We start from the raw sequence: 20331 nt of genomic DNA, 5'->3' as shown, positions 1-20331 counted from the left end.
TTTTTTTTCTTTATGTGCTTTAGAAGACTAGGGAAGATTTCTTTCTGGTGCATATAAGTTTAAGACCAAAGAAGAGCCACGTGTAAGATAACAAACTACACAAAATGCTGGACCCTTGTATCCACATAAAGATTGTTGATTTGTTTTGTCTTTGTATTCATCTTTATCCAATCTAATCCTAAAGTGAATATGCTAAAATCCCATCTTGATCCACACCTTTTTACAACCCCATGTGCACTGGACCATTGACACTGCAGTCTTCAACTCCCTATTTGATCAGTTATTAATTTTAGAATTTTTAAATACTAGCAGTTTAGTCCAATTTTGGTTATGTTTGAGTTTTGAAAAGATCCATAAACTAGTTACATAAAAATGATAATACCATCATTTTGTTATGTCCTCCTTTTTTGTTGTCTGGTAAAAGAAACCAACTGAAAGAAACAACTCCTTTCTAGGATTCTACCAGTTCCAAATATTGGCTTCATCAACTAATATATGACACTTTGGACCACAGTTTTCAAATACATTACATTAATGCAGTGTTCCTGAAGAGTCCATGTGTTTGTCCATTTGCAATGACTGGTGGCCAAATAAGAACATTACTATTATTTATTACTATATGTAAGTGATCATGCAATTCATAACATGATGAAAAATTAACCAAAGACCAATTTTATAACAAGGAAAATTGTTGCACAATCTTACTGTACTTTATGTTGAAAGTATCACCAGAAAGAATCAAATCCATAAACACAATACTAAAGATTAACATAAAATCTCAATCAAAATTATAAAATCAGATACATGTCTCTTTTTCTTTCTTCAATCAATGCTAGTACATTTCTCTGTTTTTTTTTTCTGAAATCAGTTTCAATGTAATACCTAATAGTATAGTGTCAACAAGACATCCTTTGATTTTTCTCTCTGATCTCTCACCTCAAACCTCATCCAACATACCATAACTATTCCTACTTGCATTCTCATTTGCCTTGTTTCATATAAATAATAATAATAGCAATCAAATGGTTACTCATTACTGTATAATAATGCTTCTATAGAGATAATAGAGAGAGTCAACTTATAGTTCAGTGTGATGAGTATCCTCCTCCTCTTCGACTGTGATTGGTTCTGTAATAACTTCCGAAGTGTTGTCGCTGGAATTGAGGCAATCGGCAGAAGGGTGCACAACACCATAGCCGAAGCCTTGAGCGGAGTGACAGTAAGTTTCGACAGTGCCGTCTTGCTTCTCCAAGTCCACATTGCTAAGAACCAAGCTGCTGCATGGAACTGTGTCACTGCATGCAAATTGAATGGCCTTAGCACTCCTTGTTGTCCCACTAATGTTCTGATACATGATCTCGCTTATCTCCACGGCTGATGTCTGACAAAAAAATCACATGTACATAAGGTTGTGTTTGTTTATAAAGATAGGATACTGAAACACAAAATCGTGTTTAGTAAGTGAGACATGGACAGAGATATTGTGTCTTAGAACACTGAATTAGTGTATTTTGTATCATTTTTAATATAAAGGACATAAAGACACTGGACGGAGATACAATTTATTTTTTTATTTTTTCTTTTATTATCACTATCAAATTTTCAAAATTATATTTTTTATCATTTTATTTTTTATTCTAAATTTTGTGTGAAGAAAAAAATGAAGGTAAGTTAGACTTTTTATTATTTATTCTATCTTATATTCAGTTCACCACCAAACAAAATACAAAAATACTAATTTTTATGTCTCTATCCTTTGTGTCTTGTCTTGTCATGTGCTCAAAACCAAACGCAGGCTAAGAGATCATCATAACATAACATTATTATTACTGCATAATATGAAAATATTTTATTTGAAATTATTTAAATAGAGGTGATTGGTGGAAAACAAGAGAATTTATCTGCAAAACACTCCAGTTTGGTCGAAATAACACATTATTCGTTCAAAGGTTTGCGTTTAATTTTGTACATAAAATTACTTGTATAAAAAGAAATCATTATACCTCAAGTAATTTCTTTCATTTACATGACTTCAATTAAGACCGTACTAAAGGAAATCAACTGCCAAAATCACCTAAATCAACCTAGTGTTGAGCTTAATTCATTAAAACTTCAAAATTAAGTACAAGAAAATGTGAAGCATGCTATCAAACAAAAATATAAGTTCTTAGTCAATCCTGTGTTCATTAATTTCATTTTATAGTTTTAATTATGTACCTGGTTTTGACAAGTAGTTGGTGAATCACAGTAAAATTGATCAATAATAATGGGGTTTGAGGCATTTTCCATCTTCACATTCTGAAAGCGTACTCCACGAACATACCCAGAACCCCCCTGTGTATGTTCCAGAGAAAAACAATGGAAAGAAAAATCTTGTCATTCTCATATACAAGATACATCAATTTTCATGGATTATTATTATTATACTGTATGTATTTGTTATTGTTTTCAGTGCATGTAGAAACCTTTATAAATCTAAGGGTTTTGCTAATCAACTAAGTTGTTAGTTTAAGCCTTCAATAGTAAAAATTATTAATTAAAAACTGAAACTTTTAATTTTCAACTATATGCAATGAATTAATACCTTCCAAAATTTGTTACAATTAAAATAAAATAAAAAAGTAAAAATATCAATTAGGAGGTGTACCTGCCAAGTCTTAATCCTGACACCATTTGTAGTATCCTTAATAACTGCTGTATCTAAAATCACTTTTGTCACTATGCCAGTTGAATTGTCTTTCCCAAGGCTCCCAATGCTGAAAAAGTTTAGATTTTTTGGGTAATAAATAAAAATTAAAAAAGGTTAAAATGTCAATTAATTAGCTTGTTAAAGTGGCATGAAATTTTAGACTAACAAAACTATCACATAGAATTAAATTGATAACAATTTAAAATATAAGATTATCAGCGAATAAACTGAAAATCTGAGCCTAAAAATATAAACATTTTAACCTAGCAACTAAAAATAGTGACACAAGAATTCATTAAATGCTGTTTTGAAGATTAGATGATACCTAATTCCATGTCCTGGTCCACAAAAAATTCTTTTCATTTTGATATTGGAACTGGCATTCACAATTGATATGCAATCATCCCCTGAATATCATAGTATAAACTTTAGAAACATTGAAGTGATTTTATTCCACTAAGAATTCAGTGTGTTCTTTTTTCTAAGGGTCTGAACTCACAATTCAATGTCTTCATTTAAAAGGTTGAACTATAAATGAAATAAAGAAATTCTGAAAATTTTTTGAAAGGACATAAGTTTAACAACTCATAAATCATGTTTTTAATACAAAAAAAAAAAAAAAAAGGAGTTGGTAAGATCCATGTACAAATAAATCTGTCTTAAAATAAAGGTAATGGAACCACTTTTATTGTGAAGACATATCTAAATGAGTTGTTAAACTTGTGTTGATGCAAGAATCACTAAGTTGACAAAAGGGTGAAAAAGTTCAGAACCTGCTCCAATTTTGCTGTCTTGGATTATGACATTAGTTGATTCACTAATATGAATTCCGTCGGTGTTTGGGCTGTCATCTGGTGATGACACTTTGACACCATAAATCCTAACAGAATTACACCTTGATATGGTAAAATGAATCTGTTGGCTATGCTGTATAGTTAGTCCTTTCACCTTTATACCTGAGCTTGAATCAATGGTCAATGCCTGCAATCAATTCCATCAAAGTTGAGCAACATTTGGTAATCTTCATATAACACATTGTAAAACCTTCTAGTTGGAACATACTCCTCCTAGATTCTAGTTTACTATATTTGAACAATAATCAAGGAACTCAAAATAAAGAATGAATTACAAAATTAAATACCCTAAATACTCTTATTTAACAACTACTTAATTTATAGTGCATACATTTTATTGTTTATTATGTTTAACATAGTGTTGACAATAAATATGAAAAAAAAAGAATGAAACTTATAAATATTACATTGAAATTTGAGAACAACAGATATACCGAATACAGAGAGTAGAATATAATTAGTGGTTAAGAGAATGGTGCTTACTGTTGGTGCACCTTTGCAAGGCTGCAAAATAAAAATAAAAGTAAATAAATAGAGAGAGAGAAATAATTGCTTGCAGCTGAAGTTTTTATAAAATATAGCAAATTCAATGAGACCAAGTTCAGAAAATTTACATTAGACTTGTTCTTCTTGCAAGATGCTTCCCACCATTTTTTGCCTGAGCCATCAATAACTCCAGCACCTTGGAAAACAGCTTTCTCCAATTTTGAAAAATCAAGCCAAACGCGTGCTAATTTTGAATCCCAGTTCTTAGGCTCATCTGGTGCTACTATTGTTCCATCAATCTGATAAATGCTAATACTATGTCAATAAACATGAACTCATGGATAATGCAAAACTATAAAATATGAAAGATATAAATATTTCCGTGCATGATCACCTGGATGATTAGAGTGCCTTTACAAGGCCCTATGAATTTTGTTGCATTGACAAGGTAGCGGCGTCCTTGGGGAACTAAGAACACAGAATTTGGTGTAGAGCAAGAAACATTCCATGCTTTTCGGAAAGCCTGAGCATAACACCATTAGATAAAAAATCCAACATTGTCAAATTTGTGAAGTGCATGTTCAGCAAAAACAATGGACCACATTGGCAATTCCAGGTATAAATCAATAATGATATTTGTTGATAACGAAAGAAATTACCTCAGTATCATCAGATTCTCCATCTCCAGCAGCACCAAAGCTATCAACATTCACAAGAACCTTTCCACCACGCTCACTTGTCCATGAAGGAATGTCAGAGAGCTCTATCTCATTTTCTTCTGTATCCATATTTGCAAGTTCATCAAGCATGGCAATGTTGTCACATGTCAGGGTTCCTGTGACTCCATGAGCCGCTATCAGCAAACACAATAAGGAAACCAAGAAGAATTTGTCCATGTTTTCCTGTTGTAGGCTGTACTGCAAGGATTGGTTGTTGATTTGATTAATGAATGAATGAATGCTTGGTTTTAATTTATATGTGTAGATTAGCTCTGAAAAATGAAGGATTTGGAGTGCTTTTATGGCTTGGCTTGAAAGTGTATGAAGGTGTTACATTTTCTACATGCCCCACACTTAAAGTACAAGGAAAAATATATTTTTGTAGCATTTTGCTTTACTCATCAACCAATTACAAAACTCATGAGTACTGTTAACAGTTGCACAATCTCTAATTTGCCAACCTGAAAGAGAAGGGGATCAGGTCACATGTAATCTAAGACCTTGTTACATTTCTCAAGTTATTTCAAATTGCATTACTATGTAGCCATAACTCAATGCTGTACATAAAAGGGAAAAAAGTATATATTTTTCTATTATTAGGAGTGTCAGTTAGTTACACCAAACAAGGGAACACAAATGCCGACTTTCAATTTCTTGGCATGCCCAACAGAAGCTCCTCCCAAAAGAAACCTTTCCCTTAGAATGTAGGATTGCCCAAATAGACAAGACACAAGACCTGGACATCTTAGTAAACATCTTCACCGACACAGTAATATCTGCCATGATTGGTTTCTCGTGTGAATAATGGGCAAGATGCTTCCCCAATTCACGAACTCTTTTCTTTTAGTTGTATATTTCAACAATCAATATTTTAGCTCAATTAAACTATGTCCAATCTCCCTTATCATCTTCCTTGCTAGAGCAACCTCTCTGATTTCTCTTGAGGCATCAGACTTCCCAATCTCAGCATAGAAATTTGAAGCTTGCAACAACACTGCAGGGTTATTGGAGCCTAGCTCGACTAAAGCCTGCGCTGCTCTTGTTCCAACCTCTTCATTCCCATGGACCCTGCAACTTCGCAGCAACGAGCTCCACATAACACAATCGCTTTTTTCTGGTGAGAGTAGCAGCAAGTCTTCAGCTTCATATAGGAGCCCAGCACGGCATAAAAGATCTACAATGCATGAAAAGTGCTGGCGATTGGGGTGAATCCCATGAAGAGATTTCATGGAGTCAAAAACTATTTTGCCCTCCTCAACTAGCCCTTTATGATTGCATCCTGTTAATGCACATAAAAAGGTAACTTTATCTGGTTTTAGGCCCTTCTCAATCATAGCCTGAAGCACTGCAAGTCCTTCTTCCCCCATTCCATTTCGGGCATATCCATTGATCATAGATGTGAAACAAATAGCATTTGGAGAACTAAGACCCTCAAAGATCTCACAAGAATGTTCCACATGGCCACATCTTGAATATGCATCCATTAGGGAGCATGCCACTGCAGCATCTCCTTCGAGTCCGTATTTTAATGCAAAGCAATGCAATAACTGAGTTATCGTGAAGCTAGCTGAAGCAGAGACCGACAATGCCTTCAGCGTTGAAGAGAAGGTTACTTCATCTGGCCTAATACCTTCATCAATCATCAAATAAAACAACTCCACCACATCTTCAATTGCACCGCAGTAAGAAAGGGAAGTCATCAACGAATTGCAACACTCCAAAGTTCTCTCAGGGAGACATTCAAACACAGCTACAGAACTCTCAAGATCACTACATTTTCCATACATATCAATCAATGCAGATTGAACATGCACACTCATTTCATCAAGACCCAATTTCAAAACACAACAGTGAACCTGCTTCCCCAATACAACATCTTTATTTCTACTACACAAATTCAAAAACCCCACCATAGAACGCACAGATGGCCTCTTCCCCCAGAATTGCATAACACTAAACAGTTTCAAAGCTTCAAACACCAACTCATTTTCTGCATAAACACAAACCAACGAGTTCCAAGATATGACATCCTCAACTAGTATAGCCTCAAAACACTTCCTTGCACCAACCCAGCACCCACAAGCAGAGTAAAAATCCACCAAAGCATTAGCAACAAAGACATTAGATTCTACCAAACCCATCTTCAAAATTCTTCCTTGAATCTTCATCCCTTCATGCAACCTTCTCTCAATACCACACCCCCTAAGCAAATAACAAAAGGTGACCCCATTCGGCTCCACACCTTCAAACCACATCCAAGAGTAATAAAACCCAACCAACTCATCAACACAACCCAATTCACACAACCCGCGCAGCACCACATTCCACAGAGCTAAATTTCTCTCTGGCAATTCGTCAAACAGCTCCAGTGCAGCCCCACATAACCCCAAATTCATATAGAACCCAACAAGGGCGCCACCAACGAACACGTTCGACAAGAAACCAAACTTGACAACCTTGCAATGAACCTGAAGGCCTTCTCCGAAGAACCCATGATTAGCACAGAGAGATATAACAGATGTGAACGTGGTTGGGGTTTCCGTTATTCCAAGCAAACCCATTTCGGCGTAGAGATGAAGAGCACGTGGCGGTGAGCCATCATGACACGTGGCATGCCCTGAAATGAGTAAGTTGTAGGTGACGGCATCACGAAGGGAAGTGCTGTGGAACACTGCGAGTGCTGAATTTAGGTTCCTAGATTTGATGAAAGCGTTGATTTGGCGGTTCTTGAGATAGATAGGGTCAACGGTGTTGGGGCGAAATGGCACGTGGGAATTGTTGGAAGGTATTATTGCTGTTGTTGTGGATCTAACGAAAGCGAGTAGAGTGAGTTGAGGATTTGTTTGCTTGGAGAACAAGTGTTTCAGCAGCATCTAGGGAATGACGATGCCTCCTTTCAAAAAAGTTTTATGTTGTCAAGTAGCTCTGCGTTCTTATCTGTTTTGCATTATTTTTCATTCTATAGCAAACTTTTCTTTGGTGTGAAGAAACCGAAATAAACGAATGAATATAGTCAATATACTGGTTTTATATTATATAGTTGGAACTTTTTAACTGCTCAAATTGAACAATAAAATAAGTTTGTTTATCTTTATCTCATCATATTTTAAGTGAATTCTCATGAAGCAATTCTACCTCTGCAGTGACCCGAAACACACGACATCTCAAAAACCTTACCTAGCTAACCTTGCAGAACTACTTATATGAATTGCTTGATTGTGATTCAATTAATAGCATCAAATGGTTTGAGCATTAAATATGCAACAAATTTAGATTCTGAAACAACAACGAATGCTTCCCTGAAAAGCTCCAAATATCTATAAAACACACCTCTGTTTTCAGCTACTCATAATCGTAGGTATCAAAATTCTAAACTAATAAATCATACTACAATCTAAACAACAGAAATACTATAGGCTTATAACTATGCGACGTCAATGTTTATTATTCTCAGCTGCATTCTCCTCCTTCCCAAGTGCAACCACCACTTTCTTCAAGATGGCTTCGGTAGGCTGGTGGGAGTTCTCAACTGCCTTTGAGATAGCTTGCCATTTTTCTCCATGTTTTGGTTCTGCACTAACGCACCTCTTCAAAACATCCTTCTGGCTGTCCTCAGTTCCATGCTGAAGTTCAAATTTGTAGCACAATGCCCAGAAATCCCCAATGTCAGGAGCTAATGTCACTGCCCTGTTCAACCAGGTCCTAGCTTTGTCCACCTTCCTATCGTGCCAGAACAATTTGGCCACAGCCGCGATAACATGGGGATCATGATCGCATTTCTTGAGAGCATCCATACTCTTGGTTTTGCGCTGAGGACGGGGAACCATCTCAATTGATGCAGCCCAAAGAATACCACTGTTGGGACACTCCTGCAATGCTTTTGCCATCAAAATATCAGCTTCTTTCTTGAATCCATGCTTCAATTCTGCTCTTACAGCAGCTAGCCAGAGTTCAGGATTTTGAGGATTCTTCTTTCTAGCCATTGTGAGAACTGCACGAGCTTTACTCAGTCCATTCATCATCTCCTCAAGATTAGCAAGAGAAAGCCAAAGAGGTACACAATTAGGACAGTTCTTCAGTCCAGATTCATAGACCTTCTTAGCTTCCCTCGTATGATGATGGTGGCTTTCAGGCTGATCTTGTCTCTTTGCATTCTCAGCAAGCCGCTCTTCAAGCTGGCCAAGCATCAACCACAGTTTGAAGAATGAAGGGAATTTCTTCAGTCCTTCATCTAGCAACCTCCGCTCCTCTTCGATGTTTCCCAGCTCTCTCTCAACAATTGCTGATTTCATCCACACTCTCTCTGTGCCTCCCCTCTCTCTGGCTTTAGCCAACAACATTCTGGCTCTCTCAGGTTCATGGTTTTCAAATTCTAGCTTGAAAGCCGCAAGCCATATTTCCTCGGAATTAGGAATGGCAGCATAAGCTTCTTGGAGGATGGCTCGAGCTGCAGGGACATCACCAGCAAGCCACTTCTCTTTGGCACCCATAAGCCATAGAACTTCAGCCTGTGGTCTATAGGTAACTGCTTTTCGAAGTAATGCATCCAGAGATTCCCTGGTTCCATGAGTCTTTTCAAGTTGTGCAGCTTTGAGCCATATGCTCTTCTTAGTTAAAAAGACAGTCAATGCATGAGAATATATAGCTCTGGCAGTCTCAATAGAACCTCTCTTCTTGCATTCCTCTGCATCAGCAACCCATGTCCTCTTCCTATCTTCTTCTTCCACTCCAACTCCAATTGTATGATGGATTATAGCTTGGCAAGTAGCGACAGATCCAGCACGCTCTGCAGCCTCCGCTTCCCTCATCCAAGCCTCTCTATCAATTACCACAGCTTCTCTCTGGAGACTCCTTATACCCCTCTCAATAATCTTGCCAACCATGGAAGTGTTCCCATTAGCTTCTTCCAACTTTGCAGCTGTTATCCATATGGCAGGCTCCTTGGGCAGCCTCTCCCTTGCCCTGTTAAGAACCTTCTTAGCATTATCATAAGTCTCCAACCTCGCAAGTGCAAGCCAAAGCTCAACATGCAAAGGACAGCATTCCACAGCTCTGTGAAGCAAGAGCCTGGCATCTTCTTCATTGGCAAGCTCCACAACAGCCTTCCACAGCCTAACCGAATCCGGAATGTGCTCCAACCCTTTCCTCAACACCCTACTCTTGTTTGCATCATCCTGCTCCAACTTCGAGGCCTGCATCCACAACTTCACAGAAGTTGGAATCGACTTCACACCCCGAGCTATAACCGCCTTTGCCTCCTCAGGATTTGCCAACCTACAAGCTTCCAGCCACACATCCTCATTCTTAGGACACTCCTCGCACCCTCTCTGTATCAATTGTCTCGCTGCCTGAATCTTCCCCGCCAGCTCCTCCAACCTAGCAGCGGCAATCCAGCCAGGTGGATGCTTTGGATTCGTCTGAGTAACACTCTTGAGCAACAACCTAGCCTTCTTAATATCCGAAATCTCAGCATCACTGGTAATCTTCATGCTCTTCAAAGTAGTCAAATAACCCTTAGGATCCACATTAGTTAAACCAGAAACTGAATCCGACAACCTATCTAACTTCAAGGACAACACAGTACCCCTGCCCTCACCAACGGCAGTCAAGTCCGTCACCGGAGTCTGCGCCCAAGGAGTCTCGGTCCCTCCAGCAGCCCTGGTCTTAGGGTCCAATGCCGTGACATGCTCCTGCTCCTGCCTTGCCTTCTCAAGTAATGTATCAGGTACGGGCACAAAGCTTTCAAACCTCTTTTTCTTGTTCCTCAATGAATAATCCCCAATTTCGGGTATATTCTCCCACTCATCAGCAGATAAAGTATACAACTTCCTCTTCAAATCTGCAAACTGTTCTGTGATCTTCGGATTCGAAGCACGGTACTTCTCAATCTCCTGCTTCAACCTCGCTTCCCTCCTATCCTTCCTCCTCGAATCCATTCTCTTATCAATAGCTTCCCAAACAGCATCAGCTTCTTTATCATCCTCATCATACTCCGCAGATGCGAACAAACCAACATCGTTCCCTTCGAATTCATCAAATTTCTGATTCTCGTCATAGCCTTTATCTTCTCCTTCATCTTCTTCCTCTTCCTCGCCGCCTTTCCCTCTTCCTCTTCCAGCGGGGGCAGCAGCTGCACCGCCAATAGTTGTGGCGGATCTGTCGGGAAGATCGGGCGCGGCGCGGGCAGGACCGATATCAGATCGAGTGGTGAACCCTGTGGCACCACGACCGAGACCGGCGACGTAGTTCGGCGGCGGCTTCGAGTTGAGAAAGTCGAACCGTGGCTTGGGAACCGCCGGAGGCTGCGTGCCGCCAAGGAAAGGAACGTGAAGGGTTAGAGTTGAGTAAGGTCCGACGCCGAGGTCGGATATAAGTGCAGAATCGTCATTTCCGAGCAGTCGGAGGCTGTTGGAGATAAACAAACGCTGCTGAGAAACGGAGATGCCATAATTATCTTCAATTGCAAGCTTGAGGCGATGGAGTGTGGTGGAGTTAGGGTTTATGTCTAATGCTAGGGTTCTGTGATTGGGTGGCACGATGAACACCATGGTTAGGTATTTTTGGGAAAATCGAATGAGGGAAGATGATGATGGGGATTATGATGATCGATTTCGATCTCCAAGCTTTCTTTTGTGCTTATGGCACAAATTGAAGATAGAACCTATGCTATGTTAACTGTTAACTGTTCTGGAATTTTTAGGACTACCTACTAGAAGATAGAACCGCCATTCGTGTGTGTGTGTCTATTTTTTGGTAGCCCACCATGATTCATGATTTGGTTACATTTGGAACCCATCAGGCCCAGTGAACAGTAGCCCACAGTGTTTTTAGCCCAGGTGTATTTTTTTCTATGATAAATTATTTAAATAGAAATCAAAATAAAAAATTTGAAGAGCTGGCCGTTAAATGTTCAGTTCCGAAAGTGTAATCTTATATTCAAGTTCCCTTCCACAGTCAGAATTTGAGGCACTTAGATCTATTCAATCTCGCAAGGATCATCCAAATCCAATTATATACTATGTATAAAGAATTGAAGATTGGTAACGGTTAGCAAGAACTTCACCAAATTATCAGTCACCAATTGGTGACAATTGTTTTGATGGCGTGTTCTTTTTTCAAGCAAGGCATCTTAGAAGAAAGCTTGTAATAATGATACAACATGCTTATTATTTGAATTGTGGCCGGTGTAGTTTCATCTGGAATACCCCTAGTAATTTCTTGAATCCATGCATAATCGTGCCTAGTGCCTATAAACCACTCTCAGACTTTTGACATAGTGACCTTCCAGCTTCCACTTACATCCATTACCAAGAGAGTTTTATTGTATGTTAACAGAATAGTGTAGTCACCAAAAAGAAAGTATATGTTAACAGAATAGTGTAATAACAGAAAATTGTGATAACATTAAGCTCTTGTTTGGTACATGGTATTAAATAAAACATGAGACAAAAAAAGGAAAAAGAAAAATAGATAACAAAAATAACATGAGAAATGGATCCTTCCAATAAGAAAAGTGTAGGCAAGAGCTAGTTCATCAAAACCATTTTGCCAAATATGATGCAAAACTCGGTATAGTTATTAACATAGAGCAGCAAATGTTCCTTCTTATACAACCAACAACAGGGTTTAAAGAATATTTACAGCCCAATCTTCATGTGTTCATGATGCATCAATTATTAACACACTGAGGAAAGATGCTCCATAGGAAAGTTTACAGGAAAAGGAGGAAAGCTGTTAACACAAGGAAATCTCAATAGAGAATATTGATATTCTATGGATGTGAATTTTGCAATAACTTCACTTATAATTCATCTTAGGTAAACAAGTCACACAAGAACAGCCATGCATATTCCATTTTTTTCCCTTTTAAATACTTACCCTTTGCAAGTTAAGACAGATACACCTGGACACTTTGAGTTTTCATCAATTGGCATACAGGACAAACATTGATATATCTATCACAGTTGTCACACAAGCATAAGTGTCTGCAAGGCATCAACAACATGGAAACCTCCTTCACCCTGCACTCTCTGCACATCAGATTCTCTATGCCTTGGTGCTTCTTCAAAGTAGATTTCATTCGTGCACCTGGATTGCTGATCAAGCTATTCAAATCGATATATGAGGTGGCATCGTCAACTTCGCTACTGTCTCCGAACCCTTCCTTTCCTTGTTCGACTCCTTGTGTAATTGCTTGCTGGAGATTGTTCCTTAATACGTTGACAACTTGTTCATTATACTTTGCTTTGTAGTGCCAACTCTGTGCTTCGATGGATACTTGTTTTATTCTCTCTGCTAGTTCCCTGTTTTTCTGGTTAATGTTCTCTATCTCTGCATCTTTTTCCCTTAGCTTCTTGCTAACACCTTTCTCAATGGCATTAAAGACACTGGTCATGTGTTTTTGTTTCATATCTCTCACTGCTTTTGACAATTGGTCCTTCTGCATAGAGAACATTATAAAGTGCACTAGACTCAAATCCATGATTCACAATCAAAGTGAAACATATGTCTTTGTATCTTAGTGCAATAGGAAAACATAAAACTGATAAAAACTCATAAGCAATCATTCAAAAAATTTCCACGACTTACTCCATGATTTAAACATTTGAGAGGTGTTCAACAAGCAATAATTCACAAGGAGAATAACTACTCATAAATTACTCAATGAAAGGCCTACCAATAAAAAGGAGAAATTTCTACCAGGAACTCTGCATAATGGTTTATCTGAAAAGCAGAAGAAAAATGATAAAGCAAAATGGAAAAGTATCCACCATAAGATGAAAACATGGACATACAGAAGTAGCACCAATAATAGAAGCTAGACCTCTCACAAACAATATTACAAAGAGAAATGCTACTTGACCAGAAAAACTTCATGGTGGTTGTTGGTTGAAATATAGATGTAGGACTGACTCAATCTTCTGAGAACGAACCACATGCCTCATCATTCTTGCAATTTAAATATTTCAGGCTCTTCAGCATTTTTATAGGGCAAAATAACATAATGAAGAGCTATAATGACACTCTACCTGTAGCTGAATATACTGGTCCAGCTCTTCTTGCTGCCTATCAAGCTCGGTTCTGAAATTGTCACCAAGGGATAATATGATTGAAGGTGCGGCAGTCATACTACCACTAGCAGAAGTAACAGAAGAATTGCGCTCATCATCGTCATAAGAAAGCCTCAATCCTGTTGACACTTGATTTGGATTTGGAATATTTGCCAATCGATCAGCTTCGTCCTGACAGACATTGTAATTTAAGGAAATCTGAAGCTTTTGCTGCTTTGATATATCTTCAGCTTCTCTGCTTCGTTTATTAGATCGAAACATGGAGCTGAGATACTCATTTCCAACATAACTAACAGGGTCAATATTGCATCCAGCTTGTACTGCAAGATATGTCACATATACATTGGTTTGAGACTATGAAAAATGAATTCAAGGAACTACACAGCAAGTAACATGATGTACAAAAAAATGGTAATTTTTATCTTTGCCAGTAAGATGTAAAATCATTCAAGTGAGGCCAATTCAAATGTTATGAAAAGGGAAAGGATGTGAAAAGGATGGAGCCCTGACAAATGGGACTTTGTACATAGGGATTAGGGTTAGTTTATTGGTAGGATAAATGTACATAAGAAGTTATTACGGAGCAGAGGGCATATGTTGAGGATATAGGAACTTGGGAACTAAGGATAGCGAGGGATCTCCGATATCCTGACTCTATGAATTTCCTTCAGCAATTGTACATATTTTCTTTGGTTTCTTGGTATCGTCTGAACCAGTTCTATAAGAATACATGAAAGGTGCAGAAATTGGTGTGTATTATATGATATATGGTCCATCTCCCAGAGCATCAAGATCCATATGAAATGCACATAAGCAAAAACATTCAACACAGAAAAACGTCATAACCCAGAATCTGTCACTCCATCCTTTTTCCAGAAAAAAAGGATGGCCCCGTCATGTCCACAAATATCAGGCAAAAGGAGTGCAGTTTTGTCTTCTATTACTGATTACTCTTTGATTCTTCTATTTTACCAATGCCGGTTGTTACACAGCACATGTAAAAGAATCCAGTTCCAGGCAAATAAAAAGTTATAACAAGTAACATCACCATTACTAGTGAACAAGCGGTGGCAACTGGCAAACAAACTCCAACAAACAAGAAAGAGATCCCATATATAACAACCATATCTAAAATGATAAAGCATTCAATGTGAAATTCCATTATTCCATGACAAAAGGAAAGGCGAAAACTCACTATTCCCAAACAACTGCAGTTGATTTGCTTCATTGGTTTGATACTGAAATCGAGCCTCATCCAAGACATTTTTGTGCCCCAACATTATCCTTGGAGAAGCACTTGTGTATCCTGAACTAGTAAGAAATATCTACATGTAAGAAAGAAGATCAATTAACATCAAAGTCGCAAAATATGCAAAGCTGACATGATGAAACACACCATCATCAACAATTTTAAGAAAAAAATTAGCAGAACAATTTAAGATATAAATGCTTGAAAGTTAAGAGGGTTAAGGGAACTGGTGGTTCTAATGAAGTATTATTTTATCAGTTTTGGCACAAGGGACTCTAGGTTTAGGGAGCAAGTTCTGATGATAATTCATGCCCCACATATAACAATAGCAGTGAATCTATTTGTTCAAACAAAAATAAAAGAATGTACACAATTTCCTCTAAAGTGGTGATGTTTACTCTACAAAATATAGAGAACTCCTGAACCATTCAAAAGTAGACCATCATCTTTTTTCATAACAATAACAAAAAAAAAAAAAAAACTGTTCTAGAATCTTCCAAAACCAAAAGGTTCATGAGGATCAAGTTAATCTAGCAAAGTTTGACCCAGTTCTATGATGATCCACAAGCAATTGATGAACGAAGACACAAAAAAAACACGCGTGAAGAGCAAAATAGAAGGTTACCTTGGATGTCTCCGACGAAAACACAATGCTAGTAGCTAACAGCTGTAACACAAGATAAGACGCTTGAATCACAAAATCGATAGAGGAATCAACAAGCATTGGAATAAAAGAAATAATACCTTAAATGCCTTGTAATAAGAGAAGTCACGAAAAAATAGAAGATGAAAATAAATTAATTAATTAATTAATTAAGTTAAGTATGGAGTTGGTAAGTTCCAGAGCATCAGATAAGAACCCTGCAGTAGTGACTAGTGACAAGGAGAGAGAGATGAAGATGAAGATGATGAGAATAAGAAGGGGAATAGAGAGAATAAAGCTAAGTGGGGTGGGAGTGGACGCAAGAGAACACAATCTGATACTGCAAAATCTACAAAATTATTATTATTATTATTATTATTATTATTATTATTATTATTATTATTATTATTATTATTATTATTATTATTATTATTATTATTATTCAAATGCTTACGCAAACTGCTTTCTAATTTGCTACTGAATTTTGATTTCAAGATATCAATCAGTGATATATTTTTAATTATTTCATATAACTTTCATAAAGTAAGCTTTTTTCAATTTAAATATAACAGTAAAATTAAATACTAAAAAAAAGTACTCATTGTATTTATTTGAAACAAACCATGCTCAGGATTTTGAAAAAATCGTAACAGACTCAATAACCGTATTTACGGTGAAGAAAGTGAGAATTATGGTGGGCCCCACATTTACTGTGTTGTGTAGTGATTTGTCGTTTTGCTGGATGATTTTGGCGGGTAACCATGGAGGCCCCATTGGGCATCGGCCATTAGCATTGGTTCGCACAATTTTAGGTCCAACACCTAACGCATTCCATAATAACGCACCAACTACTCACACCAATATTATTACTCTTCTTTTATATTTCTTTTCATTTATAAATTCGATATCACAATACTAATAAGATTAACAAAAATACTATCTGCATATAAAGAATTAGCTGCTAAATTAATTATATATTTTATATCATATTGTAATTTTTATATTTTTTCATGTTTTAACTAAATATGTGAATTTAGTTTACTATTATTTACACCACCACTCCACGTCTCCACCTTATTTTATATTGCAAAATCAGATAAAACAGAGCAACAAATGTGTGTGCGCTTTTTTTCTCTCTCTCTCCATACCTAAATGGTTGTGTATAATTAATTTTTTTTTATAAATTATTTTGCTAATAAGATTATAGCTAATTTGAAATGTTGTCATGTTGAGTGTTGACCTTAAAAAAGTCGTGTATTACTCGAAAACCATGTATTGAAAAAATGATGATGCATGATCCATTATTTGTGCATTCAACATATGGGACTTTCAGTTAAAACTTAAAAAGATTTTATTCTATTGTTGAATGCCAAGAAAATTGCTTTGTTATTTCTTGCTTAACTTTTGTGTTGAGGCTGCTAATCAAGTAATCACGAATTAAAGCAAAATGTTAAGGACCGAGTCATCCATGCCCTTCTACAACCAGAGTTAAATCCTAAAATAGTCTATGAGATTGACCATCATTTCTGAAATTTTAATTACATCAATAATATTTTTGAGATTGACAAAAGTACACCATGTTAGCTCTTGACCCATTTTTTATTAACGACGTGATGTCATAGCGTGATAACATGTGTTGTTAATGACACGTGTCACTCCATAGTTTGGCAACGAGTAATAATATGATGATGTGGTAACCAGTGACACGTGACATGCTGATGTGGATGGTTGTGCCGTGTGTCACAATATTATTTGGCCACGTATGCATTTGTCCCACGTGTCGCAACAGTGTTCGTGCACGTGTCGTCCATTATGTCATCATTGTAAATGCACTATATTAGTCTCTCACTTTGCATTTAGTTACTCATTTTAGTCCCTGAAATTAAATGTTATGCACCAAACTAGTTCTTTCATCAGTTTTTTCTCATTTTTTCTATAAATCTAAAATTCTCAATATCTTTGAATGCATTAATTTCAATTCTATTTTTTCAAATGTTATCCAAATACAAGTGCTTTTATAAAATAAATTTTCTCTTACCCCTAACCGCCGTCTTTGAGTTGACGTGAAGACATATTAAGCACTCTCACTACCATCTCCGACCTCTTTCGTCTAGACTGAAGAGGTCGGAGATGATAGTGAGAGTGCTTGAAGTCCCTTCAGTCTAGCCCATTTACACATAACGGAAACGTGTATTTCATAAGAACAAAAAAAATATTTATTTTAATTATTAATTTCTTATTAAAAACATGTTTTTTGATGAAAAAATCTGTCTAATCAATCATATAATTCTTTTTTTATAATAGCATACTTATATATTACAAAATTTACTAATGTTAAATTATTATAAAAAAATTATATAATTAAAATTAAAATTTTAAAATTTTTTATAAAAGCACTGGTATTTAAATAATATATGAAAAAATAGAATTGAAATTAGTGCATCCAAGATATTGAAAATTTTAAATTTAAAAAAAATGAGAAAAAACTGGTGAAGGGATTAGTTTGATGCACGACATTAAATTTCAGGGACTAAAATGAGTCACTTAATGCAAAGTGATGGACTAATTTGGTGCATCTACAATCATGACATAATGGACGACACGTGGTTGAATACTGTTGCGACACGTGGCACAAACAGACACCTGCCCAAATAGTATTGTGACATGTGACACAATCATCCACATCAGCATACCACATGTCACTGGTCACCACATCATTATACTATTACACGTGGCCAAATCATAGAGTGACACGTGTCACTAACAGCCCACATCATCAAGCTATGTCATCACGTCGTTAAGGAAGCGTTTCTTTTGAGGTACTGGGACAGAAACTGGAAGACTGAGACTCAGTATCATATTTGTTGGCTCAGAGACTGGTACTAAAATTTCTGTCTTTGTCTCCAAAATTTCAGTATTTCAGTACCTCTAAAAAATGGAAATACAGGGACTGAAATTTTTAGAGATAGAGACTGAAACTTTAATAACATTTTATACCTAAAATATTCTCATTTCAATTAATTAATTCCAATTTTACCCTTTATACAAATTAAATTAGAATTTTATTCTTATTTTAATTTCTGTCTTTCATTTTACACCAGACAGAATAGAGATTTATTTCAGTTTCTGTCTCCTAGTCTCAGTTATTGTCTTTCCACCAAACACTACCTAATGGAAATGGGTCAGAAATTAACGTAGTACACTTTTGTCAATCACAGGAACGTAATTAGTATAATTAAAATTTTAGAGACGATTTTAGTGCACGAATTTCAAAAACTATTTTAGGTTTAACTCCAACTATGTATATAGATGCATTTTAGAAACTTTAATTTCATCCTTTGACGTTTGATACATGTATGACAATTTTTATTCGGTTTGAAAAATTGTTATGCCCATCAGCACGTGGAGAATATAATATATTCATCGTGTATTTCAGCCTACATTATGGAACTTGGTTTCATGAACTTCACTTTATAATATACATCCATCAATCCATAGTCCATACGTGTATGTATTACTTAAGAATCTTCATCATAGATTATTTCTGATTAATTAATTAATGTAATGAAATTATGGCATAGTTTATCTTTATCTGGTTAGTGTATGTCGATATAAGAAAAATGTTGATATAAGAAAAATGTTGAGTACAGTTAGATTTATTGTCGGATGTTAATGACGAATTTTTCGTCAGATTTACTGTCGAATTTGACAATAAATTTGTCATTTTAAAATATTATCGTCGGAACAATAATTATGATCGTAACGTCGACGGTAATATTTGGAGAAGAAAAAAATTTTAGCGCGTTCACTATCATAGAATTTATTGGTCGGTAAATCTGACGGTCACGTTGTTTAGAGAATCGTTACATTTTGGACACACGAAAAACAGATCCGACGGTAAATTTGGGGCTAAATTCAAATACGAAGCCCTTCCCCCTCACTTGTCCAACGCCGTTCTCTCTCTCTCTCTCTCTCTCTCTCTCTCTCTCTCTCTCTCTCTCTCTCTCTCCGTCGGAGCTTGCTGCCGACATCGCCACCGCGCCTGGAGCACCCGCTGTCATCGCCGCTGCAAGTGCTCCTCGAATCTGCTGTTGTTGTTGTCCCCGTCGCATCCTCCGCCGTGGTTGTTGCTCGCGTCGCCGTCACCGCCGCCTCTGTCACCACGATATTAAAGAGAGATTGTAGCCACTATCATCAGATTGGTTTGTTGGTATAGTTATTATATTTTTTTATATTATTTTGTGAGTTTAACATTTTCTTATGATTGTTATTAAATTAGTGGTTAAATTTGCTTAATGAAGTATGTTATTAGGAGTTGTTGTGTTAATTTAATGTAAGTAAAAATTAAATTTGTCATGTCTCTTGTTAATTTGGTTGAATTAAGAATTAGGCTTTAATTAATTAGAATAATGAGTTTTACCTATTCTTTTAAATTAGTTTTTGATTTAGTTTTAACTTGTGAATTTAATAAGTAATCTTTTTCATTAAGACTATGTTATTTTCTCTAAGCTCAGTTGGAGTTTTCTTCTTTTATTGTCTGTGTAGTAATATTCTATATTGGTTTTCTCTGAATACAATGAATTGTTTAAATTTTATGTTGGACTTACTTTTTTTAGGATA

General features: G+C 36.5%; 4 protein-coding genes across 7 annotated transcripts; all 4 read right to left on the bottom strand.

Annotated features, from left to right (window-relative positions):
• Nucleotides 1-747: 747 nt before the first annotated feature.
• On the bottom strand, nucleotides 748-4925 carry LOC112733894 (probable polygalacturonase At1g80170). Of its 2 annotated transcripts, XM_025782997.3 has the most exons (9): nucleotides 4689-4925; nucleotides 4424-4552; nucleotides 4158-4328; nucleotides 4027-4047; nucleotides 3463-3670; nucleotides 3015-3096; nucleotides 2648-2756; nucleotides 2218-2334; nucleotides 748-1381 (listed from the first exon to the last, which is right to left on the bottom strand). In XM_025782997.3, the coding sequence occupies exons 1-9, from the start codon at nucleotides 4923-4925 to the stop codon at nucleotides 1079-1081; spliced, it is 1377 nt and encodes a 458-aa protein (XP_025638782.1). In that variant the 3' UTR covers nucleotides 748-1078. The 2 variants fall into 2 exon arrangements, with proteins under 2 accessions (XP_025638782.1, XP_025638783.1); XM_025782998.3 differs by lacking the exon at nucleotides 2218-2334.
• A 686-nt stretch (nucleotides 4926-5611) lies between these two features.
• Nucleotides 5612-7621, bottom strand: LOC112733893 (putative pentatricopeptide repeat-containing protein At3g05240). The gene has a single exon (XM_025782996.2). The coding sequence runs from the start codon at nucleotides 7619-7621 to the stop codon at nucleotides 5612-5614; it is 2010 nt and encodes a 669-aa protein (XP_025638781.1).
• Nucleotides 7622-7947: 326 nt separating this feature from the next.
• LOC112733892 (protein STABILIZED1) lies at nucleotides 7948-11708 on the bottom strand. Its single transcript, XM_025782995.3, has one exon. The coding sequence runs from the start codon at nucleotides 11294-11296 to the stop codon at nucleotides 8183-8185; it is 3114 nt and encodes a 1037-aa protein (XP_025638780.1). The 5' UTR covers nucleotides 11297-11708; the 3' UTR covers nucleotides 7948-8182.
• A 570-nt stretch (nucleotides 11709-12278) lies between these two features.
• Nucleotides 12279-16080, bottom strand: LOC112733895 (probable BOI-related E3 ubiquitin-protein ligase 3). 3 transcript variants are annotated; one of them, XM_025783001.2, is made up of 5 exons: nucleotides 15813-16080; nucleotides 15694-15735; nucleotides 15015-15144; nucleotides 13778-14139; nucleotides 12279-13188 (listed from the first exon to the last, which is right to left on the bottom strand). In XM_025783001.2, exons 3-5 carry the CDS (start codon nucleotides 15097-15099, stop codon nucleotides 12637-12639), a joined length of 999 nt encoding a protein of 332 aa, XP_025638786.1. In that variant the 5' UTR covers nucleotides 15100-15144; nucleotides 15694-15735; nucleotides 15813-16080; the 3' UTR covers nucleotides 12279-12636. The 3 variants fall into 3 exon arrangements, with proteins under 3 accessions (XP_025638786.1, XP_025638787.1, XP_025638784.1); XM_025783002.2 differs by having other exon boundaries at nucleotides 15015-15125; nucleotides 15813-16055; XM_025782999.2 differs by having other exon boundaries at nucleotides 15694-16070.
• Nucleotides 16081-20331: the final 4251 nt, after the last annotated feature.

This window comes from Arachis hypogaea, chromosome 13, assembly GCF_003086295.3.
Source record: "Arachis hypogaea cultivar Tifrunner chromosome 13, arahy.Tifrunner.gnm2.J5K5, whole genome shotgun sequence".
NCBI lineage: Eukaryota > Viridiplantae > Streptophyta > Magnoliopsida > Fabales > Fabaceae > Arachis > Arachis hypogaea.
The sequence above is the reverse complement of the archived record's forward strand: the minus strand, read 5'-3'. Positions and strand labels throughout refer to the sequence as shown.

Coding starts and splice junctions, on each gene's coding strand:
- LOC112733895 (XM_025782999.2), bottom strand. CDS start 15,792: ATGCTTGTTGATTCCTCTATCGATTTTGTGATTCAAGCGTCTTATCTT. Junction 15,145..15,693: donor TTTCGTCGGAGACATCCAAG/GTAACCTTCTAT, acceptor TCTTACATGTAG/ATATTTCTTACTAGTTCAGG. Junction 13,189..13,777: donor ACCAGTATATTCAGCTACAG/GTAGAGTGTCAT, acceptor TTCTCTATGCAG/AAGGACCAATTGTCAAAAGC.
- LOC112733894 (XM_025782997.3), bottom strand. CDS start 4,925: ATGGACAAATTCTTCTTGGTTTCCTTATTGTGTTTGCTGATAGCGGCT. Junction 4,329..4,423: donor AAGGCACTCTAATCATCCAG/GTGATCATGCAC, acceptor AGCATTTATCAG/ATTGATGGAACAATAGTAGC. Junction 1,382..2,217: donor CAACTACTTGTCAAAACCAG/GTACATAATTAA, acceptor TTTTTTTGTCAG/ACATCAGCCGTGGAGATAAG.
- LOC112733892 (XM_025782995.3), bottom strand. CDS start 11,296: ATGGTGTTCATCGTGCCACCCAATCACAGAACCCTAGCATTAGACATA.
- LOC112733893 (XM_025782996.2), bottom strand. CDS start 7,621: ATGCTGCTGAAACACTTGTTCTCCAAGCAAACAAATCCTCAACTCACT.